This window comes from Volvox carteri, assembly GCF_000143455.1.
Source record: "Volvox carteri f. nagariensis unplaced genomic scaffold VOLCAscaffold_30, whole genome shotgun sequence".
NCBI lineage: Eukaryota > Viridiplantae > Chlorophyta > Chlorophyceae > Chlamydomonadales > Volvocaceae > Volvox > Volvox carteri.
This window is the reverse complement of record NW_003307573.1, coordinates 730,445-740,027: the sequence shown is the minus strand read 5'-3', so window position 1 is coordinate 740,027 and position 9,583 is coordinate 730,445. Positions and strand designations below refer to the sequence as shown.

At 51.3% G+C, this 9,583-nt stretch overlaps 2 protein-coding genes across 2 annotated transcripts in view; one reads left to right on the top strand and one right to left on the bottom strand.

The window, feature by feature from the left end:
* The window catches only part of VOLCADRAFT_93224 (uncharacterized protein), a gene marked incomplete at both ends in the record, with an annotated part of 6,667 nt that extends 6,053 nt beyond the window's left edge, over positions 1-614 (top strand). Inside the window, 2 exons of the mRNA XM_002952542.1 lie at positions 50-55; positions 462-614. Of these exons, the coding sequence (XP_002952588.1) occupies positions 50-55; positions 462-614 (159 nt within the window). The remainder of the gene's footprint in view (positions 1-49; positions 56-461) is intronic.
* A 3,711-nt stretch (positions 615-4,325) lies between these two features.
* On the bottom strand, positions 4,326-5,656 carry VOLCADRAFT_75409 (uncharacterized protein). The gene is made up of 6 exons (XM_002952468.1): positions 5,548-5,656; positions 5,403-5,456; positions 5,257-5,325; positions 5,140-5,190; positions 4,998-5,052; positions 4,326-4,859 (listed from the first exon to the last, which is right to left on the bottom strand). The coding sequence occupies exons 1-6, from the start codon at positions 5,605-5,607 to the stop codon at positions 4,792-4,794; spliced, it is 357 nt and encodes a 118-aa protein (XP_002952514.1). The 5' UTR covers positions 5,608-5,656; the 3' UTR covers positions 4,326-4,791.
* Between the last annotated feature and the right edge of the window lie 3,927 nt (positions 5,657-9,583).

Sequence of the window (9,583 nt, the reverse complement as noted above, 5' to 3'; positions counted from 1 at the left end):
GAAAATAATTCAAGCCCTGTCCCCCCCTTCTCCATTCCTTTGCCCAAAGGTTCTGGTAAGATAAATACTACTTTACCATTTTTTTGAAGCCGTTTTTTTTGGGGGGTGTTTTGGAAAGCATTTTCCGAAAGCTTGCGGTTCCTCCGCCTCTACTCCGCCAGCACAGCGCTTTGCATTGTTTTGACGTTGAGTTGGCCTCTCCCACCTGATGTTGAACGGTGGTAGTTAATGCCGTATTTATGTACGTGCATATGTTTCTCCACATCCTCCATTTCTCTCGGATAGATACGACCATCTCCTCATTCTCCCCAGCCCGCCTCTTCCCAACTTTTTCCCCCCCTTTTCCACTCAAAAACCTTTTTTAAATTCCTAAAATTCCTCAAAAAGTACTTGAAACCCCCAAATATCCTCTAAACCTCCGTACCCTCGCAACACCCTCCTTCACCTTCCCCCTTCTGAAGGAGATGTTGGACATGCTCCGAGACCACCAGAATAACTACCACAATGTACGACTGGAGTGGATCGTGATTTGGTTGATCGTTGTGGAAGTGGTTGTGGGTCTGTTTGAGCTGTTGGGGTTGTTCGGGTTGGTTGGGCACCAAGATAAGAACTGAGTGGCGTCCGAGGTTGAGATACGGCTGAGGAGCCGGATGGCGTTAGGAGGGGGGATGGAGACGGCGGTGGGTTGGAACTGGGGTTATTGAGAACTCCCCCCCCCCACACACACACACACCCACCACACACACACAACACCACACAGCACCACATTACGTCATGTAGCTTTCCCTACCGCATGATTTCGTTCTTCCCGCCTAACTCTGCATTACCCCTCAAACCCCGGGGGTGTCAGGATGTATGTATGTATGTATGTATGTATGGCTGGGAAGACCCACTCATGGCCCCGTAAAGAAAGGATGGGGCCGGGTGTACGGCAGTCCGCCGGGACGCCGAAACCAACAACGGTTAGTGATGATGATGGTGATGATGATGGTGGTTGTGGTGGTTGTAGTGGTAGCGGCGGTAACACAGGGGAGCTCGTAGTTGTAGCACCAACAGCAGTGGCAGCTCTCCAGGGCTGACCACTAGACGACGTAAGAGGCAGCTTGATCGAAGATTACACCAGGCCAGTCATCAGGAGGGTACGACAGGAAGGGTACGACAGGAAGGGTACGGCAGCAGCAAACGATAGTGTTTTTGGTGCACCGCGAGGCTTGAGACATCGCGTACTCGTTCGTCTTTGAGGGGAGATGTTGGAGAGATGTTAATAGGCCTTAGTACGTGTGGGATGATGTGGATTCGTTTATTAGGGGTGAGGGAGAAGAGGTCGAATGATGACAATGCAAAAGAAGAAGTGGACGCAGGGGGAAAAAGAAGGGGAGGGGAAGGGGGGGAAAAAGAAGGGGGGGAGGGGAAGGGGGGGAGGGGAAGTGGAAGACGATGTTGTGTGTGTGTGTGTGTATATGGGGGGCCTGGAAACCAGCTTCCAGGTGGACGGCAGGGGGAATGCTTGGGTTAAATTGTGTAATGTTGTGCTTGTGACTTGTTTGTGTGTGTACGAACTACGACAGTCGTACCCGTCGTGTCATTCATCGTCGTACAGTAGCATCCTCGATTCAGGATATAGTGTAGCATAGGGTTATCAGTAAGCAGAAAGAAGTGTAGTTAGTGTAAACAACTGATGTTGGTATTCTGAATGACGCAGGTGAAGACCTGCTTGCGTTGTTGTGTGCCTGTATGTGTGTCGTCCGTGTGTGCGCGCAGGTTGTGTTGTGTGTTGCTGTCGGCAGGGAGAGATGTGCATGTGTGTGCATGTGTGTGTATGTGTATGTGCATATCTATGTGCATGTGCAAAATGTGATAGGGGTTTGCCGTACTGTGCTCTACTTCAGGGAGGGGGCCAGAAAGGGGGCGGGGAGGGCTAGATAGCAGCGAAGCATGTAAGAATGTTCTATTATATTGTTCCGAATGGATCTTATGTTCCCCTTTCTTAGGATTCATTCATAGGATTCATTCATAGAATTCATTCATAGGATTCAGGATTCTTCTCCTTAAGGACTTCTCAGTCTGTTCTCTTACGCACCACCTTTAGCAATCCCTAGGGGTGACCACAAACACAAGCAGCCCCCCCCTCCCCGATTTAGACACGTACCCGCTCGCACACATACATACGCACATACACTGCGCCGGTCCAGAACCCCCCAGGTAATCGTCACCCCGCAGATCTTCTTCGTCGCCAGAAGCGAGAGAGGTTAGGAGGCGGCAGTGTGCTAGCCTTGAAATGTGTAATGCGTATCTGTGCCCCCCGGGGGGGTACATGTGCACCCTGTGCAGTCAGTCAGATGCAATGGTCCCATGTGCGCTTCATGCAGAGGCGGGCGGGGGCGGGGGTGGGGGTGGGGGTGGGGGTGGGGGTGTTACTACTACAGCAGCAGCAGCACTGTGCTATTCGGATGATGCCGCTCTCCTCGCAGATCCTCGCTGTTCTTGTTGGCGAGCAGTAGGTCAAAAGGTGGCCTACCTGTCGGATGGCAGTGGATACACATATACGCTCAAGGGCTCCGAGCACCGCCGTGGCACTTTCAATTACAGCTTAATAGCTTAATAGCTTACTACATATTTCCAAAAAACCTGCTTCCAAGCTCCATGCATGTTATGCGCAAAATGGCAGCGAATCGGATTTGTGCTGACAGACCGCAGGATTTGCGAAACTGAGGAATGCATTCAGTTTGTTATTGAAGTTGTTATGTTGTTAGTTGTGGACGAGAGTCTTGGCTTGCTCTGGGGGGGGGTGCGTGGGATTTCTCTGTGGGTACGTGTGTCCCCCCCATCACCTCACTGCACGACACAGCCCAACCGGCAACCGTACAAAGCTGGCGGCAGAACAGAGACATCTTTGGTATGTATGTATGAGGCGTCTGTATGTGTATGTGTGTATGTGCGTGCGTAGTCTTTGTTGAGACCCGCAAGGGACGTTTCACTTTGCCTGATGATCGTGGTTGTCCTTGTCCTGCATCTGCTGCCTCCACTTCCTACTGAGGTGATATCGGTTTGTTCGTCTCTGTCCAATCCACGTATGCAATCCAACCTCCACGTCTTGCTGCTGCTGCGGCGGGTGGTGGTGATGGTGGTGGGGGGGGTGCTAAATATCCGCAAAAAAGCTTAAACCCTATATACAAGAACCCTGTTTTGGGGGTTTAAATATATTATATGTCCTTAAGTTGGTCATACATAGGGATTTTGGGTATATACATAGATACCCAGAACAAATATATAATGAATATATTTGTATGCAAAAGCAAAAAACAAAACGACGTACGGCAAAAGTAAAGCGGTGTACGGCAGAAGAGTAGCAGTTTTTGCTATTGCCCCATTGCTTTTGCTGCTGCTGTTGTTGTATAAAAATTCATTTCTGCTGCAGCAGTGTTTGGCGGCAGCCAGCGCTGACAGAGCTCCCATAGCTATAGCAGCAGTGTTTCCGGCCGACGGCCTGTGTCCGGCGAATTATTAGACCGGCTTTCCAGGGTGTACGTCTCTCACGTTTCCTTCTCCTGCTGGCAGTGGGGTTGGTGGTCACGATGGGGATTGAGGTCTTTGACGGTGATTTCCCTGCTGTACCTTGCGCGGGAGGTCCTGTCGCTTCTTGCTTGTCCGTGATATTGTCCTTCTTCTTCGGCAGCGAGCTCGGCGCTTATTTTTATTTTGTTTTCAGGTCGTTGCTGAGCTCCATGAGACCGTGCGGGTGTCTCTATTTCCTGGTGCATCGCGTTCCCTTGTTATCCACGGAGGCGGGATTTCTTGGAGGCGGGATTTCTTCCTGGGCCATCATAATTTGTTTCCCACATTTTGATGTTCCTCTACTCGTCAATTACCTTCCTCTGATTGTAAGAAATATCTATTGCTTCGATTGTAGATATAATGATGAAGCTGCATACTTTATTGTTTGTATCCCACATTTTATTATCAAGATAGATCTGGCCGATGAATCGAAGTCCGCCCAACTTCTACACCGCCTACGGGCAGGGTCTTGCGTGCGTTATGGCAGCTTTATGGCAATGGCGAAATATAAGCAAATAGCCCGATGGAATAGTGAAAGGATCAGGTTCTTTATGGTAAAATGAGAGTTCTTTATGGTAAATTGGTAAATGACGAGTTCGAGGTGCGCAGTGCGGAAGTCCTATGATGTCTTGATAACAAGTGCCTCGGAAACCGTTGATGATGGTCCTGACAATTGTCAGCATGCAGGAACCGAACGAACTAGCGACTTTTGTTGCGGCTGAATCGTTGTTTCGATGTACATCATCACGCCGAGACTCCAGGATTGACGAGGTACGGGTTCATTTCGTTACACGCATTTCGCGGCATGCGACCTGACACGCCGCTGGTTTTTTTCACAGCCCAGCAACGTACAGTAGTTAAATACACTCTTCTCGAGTAATCTCCAAAACACACGCTTCATCACGCACAAGTCAAAATTTGGACGCAGAGGCATCCTTGCTTGATCTGCTTAGGAAATCCACCAAGCACCAAGACACGACAGGCAAAATTGAATCTCTTCGTGCGCAGCTCAAGGCCCTTACACGGGTGCACGCTGATTGTACACCACCACCACTACTTCTGGAGAAAGACCATGTTAAGACTCAGGGGGAGGAACTGCAGGTGGCAACCGCACCCAGGGAGACGCGCGTAACACTATTGCTCTCCAGGGAGGCGACGTACATCAACGGGAAATACTTCGCCGCCAATGGGAACTGAGCCAAGTGGTCTTTAGAATGAAATGTCAATACATGACATTTACTTGGAGGCAATCTGCCCGGCAATCATATCCGCGGCTTGCTGGACAGTGGAGATCTTCTCGGTGTCTGCGAGATGGCAGGGCGTGGCATCCAGGGAGGAGAATAAGCAAACAACTAATTATAACTCCACGAGAGTGTCAGAATTACAGGGCAAAAAGCAATCACTAACATTAGGGTTGTCAATGCTGCATGCTTTTTACTTACTCTCCTCTTCGAAGGAAACGTCAAACTTCTCCTCGAGCGCCATCATGATCTCGACCTGAATGAACAGTATATGAGCTCAAGCCGAACCGCGAGGAACGAAAATGGTCCAAGTAGTACATTTCTAACGCTCGCACAAGCATACCGTGTCCAGGGAGTCAGCGCCCAGGTCCACAAACTTGGATTCCGCCTGAATCTGCAGAGGTAGGTAACGAGATCGTCATGTGCAAGAAGGGCTCATGAAAAGACAGCGAAACCTTACCTTCTCCAGCTCAGTGCCCAGCTGCTCGGCAATGATGACGCGGACGTCCGCCAGAACCTTCTCCTTATCCTACAAGCATTCAGACGTATAACTCAGCTAAATGCTGTAGCTTGGTAACGTCGCAAAGTCTCCAGCAATTTGCGTACCACGGCGGCGCAGGTGATGACCCTCCGACCGCGCACAACAACAGGGCGCACAGCCTGCAGACGACGTTACAACCATGTCCAATTGAAATTGGATTGAATAGGTAGCTGACACAAGCCCAATTGCTAAGCTCAATCCTCGACTCACCTGCACACGCGGCGCGGCAACGCGGGCAGTGGCAGCCTTGCGGATCATCGAAGCAGACATTGTGAGAAAAGTAAGTTAATGATGAAGTGCAACGGTGGAGGGCAATGTGCTCAAGGTGCCATAGAAGAGCCACATTGATCCTTTATATGGGGTCATAAGGCCCTACTAGCAGTCCAACAACGGCCTCAATCAACGTGCAAACGCTCGCAGCTAATGTACATACCGTTGGATTGGACGGACGAACTTCCTAGGCAATTGGGTTACTCTCATGACTTCTATTTTTGATGCCCGGAAGGTGACGGTGTAACGCCAGCGTGTCGCTACTCATAAACAAAGTTTCAGTTTTTAATCGCGTATGCTGATGCGGAGGTGCTTCAATAACAAATCGTTAGCCTGGAATTCTTCTGCCATGCTTCTCAGTCCTCCAAACGGTAAATGCGCTCGTGCATGTTGGCACTGAGCAGCGGGAGACATATCCCTGGGAGCCGTAAACCATTTAGTGCATGGCATGAGTGGTATGTGTAATGGAAACGGCATATGCTGAGAGCTCTGGACAGCGGCGTACCGGTCGATGCCGTTCGGAATCGTCGAGACGCCGCTGCCAAGGCGACTGAATTCACACGCTTGACTCTACATTATGAAAGAAGTTTTGCAGCAAGAGCTTGCATGTAGGGCAATTCCTACACCACTCCTCTGGCATGGCACGCGGGTCCCTGCAAAATCATGGCCCTTATTTTGCGATGATGGTTAAATTATTTATTTGCCGTGCAACCATATCTCATGTGAAGACACTGCGGTTGTCGACCAGGCTGCGAGGGTCTCACAATTCCTGCAGCGCATGGCATCAACGGCCTCTGCGACTTCGCGGAGCATGTAAAAGCGAAAACGGTTCGGATTGAGCCTGTTCGCTCTCTTTTGATGCCCCTTCTTACCCTCCAAATAGACGCGATGAACAACAATGCTGGCGCCCCGAATTGCGACATGCGGTGCACCACACATCCGCACGCCCTGCTGCGCCACCCGCAATGCAAACACGTACACATTCACCCGCTCGCTGTGAACATACGCACACATTCGGAAAAGTTGCACGGGTCGTGGGGCCGACCGACCGACGGCAGCAGGCGAGCGCGTGGATTGGCCCCGGTGTGCGTTACATCGGGGCGTGCGTTACAACACGGTGTGCGTTACATCGCATAGGAGGTCGCAGAGTCCCTCTCCAACCCTGAAGGGGCCGGATGTGGGACACTCCTCCTCCGTTTTCTATGTTTTCTGGGGCACGACGTGTGGAAAGAGGCCCCGCAAGGGCTACACGAGGTAGACGAACGAGTGGAGTGGCTGATGAACAGGCCACTGACAGAAGGTGTGGTATTAGAGTGCAATTACCGATTGGTCAGGGGTTGGAAGCATACGAGTCTAGATGTCCAGCCAGACGTGTACCCGTCAGACGCCAAGCAACCAGGAATTCACATGGCGAAGTATAAGGAGGTGCTCCCGCATATCACAATGCTTATCCATTTTCAGCGAACCGCAAGCTTATGCAGTTAAGGCTTTGCTGTTGGGCACTGGCGGCTAACAGAGCGCGTAAGGGACGGCGTTATATACCTAGAGAGGAGCGAGTATGCCCCTGCTGCGGCACCGATAGCCATATCGAGGATGAAAAACACATTTTGCTGGGCTGTCCGGTGTACGACAAAATCAGATGTGAAATGGATTTCCCATACAACAGAGTTCGCGCTCTTATTATGGTTGTGATTCGTGCACATGAAGGACGCTATGAAGTGAGAACCTGAACGCCTGGCAAGGATGCTGGAACGTAAATGGTCTCTATCGTTCCCTTTGGTCGTTAGTATCCTTTATTACTTGCTTTGTTTGAAGTGCGAGGTAGGATGGTGCTTATAGGCGATCTGGCAGCCCTTGAGCCCTTAAATCGTATTAGGGCGGTTTGCAGGTACGGGGAACGCACCCACGACCATGTAACACACACACACACACACACATCGCGCAATGGTGAGAGCTCGGGCGCCATATGCCCCTCCTATGCCTTGAAGGTCTTGGGTGTTTTGACCTAAGGCAGGTCGATGGCCGTGTAGCGCACATCTCGCCAACCCAGCAGCTCACTCTCGGCTGGAGTGGAACTGGTATGGCCAACCTGGAGGAGGGTCTGTGAGTTTACTCATGGAACCTCACGGTGTGGGCTCATTAAGGGCTTATAAGGTTTCTAGAATGTGTGAGGGGGGGGGATTATGGGAGGTTGAGGAAGGCTGTTGAGGCAGCTGCTCCATCGCTCGTCCTTGCTCGTCCCGGCTCGCCAGAGCTGTGGCGGTGTAAGGAGATCAATTTGTTAATCGAGCCCAGCTGGTTGCGGTGACCCGCGGAGCTCCCTGGCGGCAGAGTTCCAGTCAGGAAAAGGATGTGGAGCCACGGTCAGGGAGAACGAGATCTCATGTATGTTGTTACAGGTTGGTTAAGCTTCACCAGCGGCCCCCTTTCCCTTGGAGGCAGTTCCCTGCTCTCCCCTGCGAGAGGGGCACCCTAATCCGTTCACACGTCCGACTTCAGAGTGTATTCGTTGGGGGATCAGCAACTCACCACCAGCATCCATACGGATCAACGGCGCCTCAACTTAGTTCCTGGTCAGCTCGCAAGGTGATATCATCACGTCCTACACCGTCCATAACATGGGGGGCCACCTCCCATTTCAACACTCCTCGAACACCCGAGGAGTCGACAGGCGGATTATGTATGCTTAGTCTTATGTATGCTAGTCCCCTTCATGAGGCAACGCTTAGCTGGCGCCTACCTTGCTGTTACAAGGTAGAATGAGATCTGGTGATAGTGCAGTAGAATTTGACTGTAAAAATAGATTACGGAAGGGCATCAGCATTTCTGCATTTTTCGCTCAGCATTCAAATTCGCAGCACGCGACACGCATGCCCAGGCAGAACAACCTGTAATCGAGTCTTGGGCTTGAAACGTATGATTCAAATGTTGTTATTTCGTATGGTGCGTTCTGCTATCAGCAACAATAGATTGTCTCCGGAATCAAATTCACGACCTGATCCATCGAAACATTGAAGCTTTGATTTTCAAGGCCGCATCCTGCCTGCCTCATACTTTGGTGGGCCGAGATGGGAAGAGCAAGCCCCAAAGCATGTTTTTGGGGTTCCATTTGCGGGATGCATGATTCGCTAAGTTTGCGAATAATACTGCACCGGTTAAACCGGTGCAGTGCAGAAACTCAGCTCTACTACTATTGATAAGCCTTGGTTAATACTGTACCTTGTTATCTTTCGTAGGATAACAAGGTTGGCCGCTTTCGCCATAGAAAAGCGAAAGCTTTGCCCAACAGCTTTCAGCACTTTTGTGCAAAGCGGCGTTTGGGCCCAAACTCGTAGGATGACAAGTTCTACGGAACGAGCTAAAACGACGGCTGCCACTACAACCGGACTTCAGAGGCCGTGCTGCGAACCCCAAAAGAGGAAGGACCGCACGCGCAGCAGCAGCAGCAGCAGGGACTCAGAAGCCGTTCGCAGCAGCAAAACAAAGGCCGCAGCCGCGGCCATGGTTGCATCCATGGCAGAGATCAACCTGTCCACCACAACAACAGGAGGAGGAGAACTATCGAGCAGCGCTGCAGCTGATGTCATTGCCAGCAGCGCGGGCAGAACTTTCTGCCAGCCGGTGTCCCGGCGGGCTCCACTGATGCTGGTTCGGGTGCCTGCAACTTCACAGTCTCAAGCGCAGCCGCAGCCGCAGCCGCAGCCACAACCGCATTCCCAACCTACGTCGTTGTCGCAGTCTTGCTCTGTCCTGGAGCCTCCGTCGCAATCCCAACCTAAATCCCATCTGTCTCAACTTGGATCTCAATCTGGATCTCAAATCCAGACCTTACGATTGTCATTAGAGCCGCCACAACAGCCGCAAGATCAGCCATCACACCTGTCGTCGAATCTTTCGCAATCCGATCTGCCACTCCGCGAGCCGCAGCTACAGCTACACTCGCAGTCATCGCCCCTACCCAAACAACAACAGCAGC

Excerpts from the sequence above, each read along its gene's own strand:
- VOLCADRAFT_75409 (XM_002952468.1), bottom strand. The coding sequence starts at position 5,607 with ATGTCTGCTTCGATGATCCGCAAGGCTGCCACTGCCCGCGTTGCCGCG. Across the intron at positions 5,326-5,402 it reads TCATCACCTGCGCCGCCGTG|GATAAGGAGAAGGTTCTGGC; the intron begins GTACGCAAATTG and ends GAATGCTTGTAG. Across the intron at positions 5,191-5,256 it reads TGGGCACTGAGCTGGAGAAG|ATTCAGGCGGAATCCAAGTT; the intron begins GTAAGGTTTCGC and ends CTACCTCTGCAG.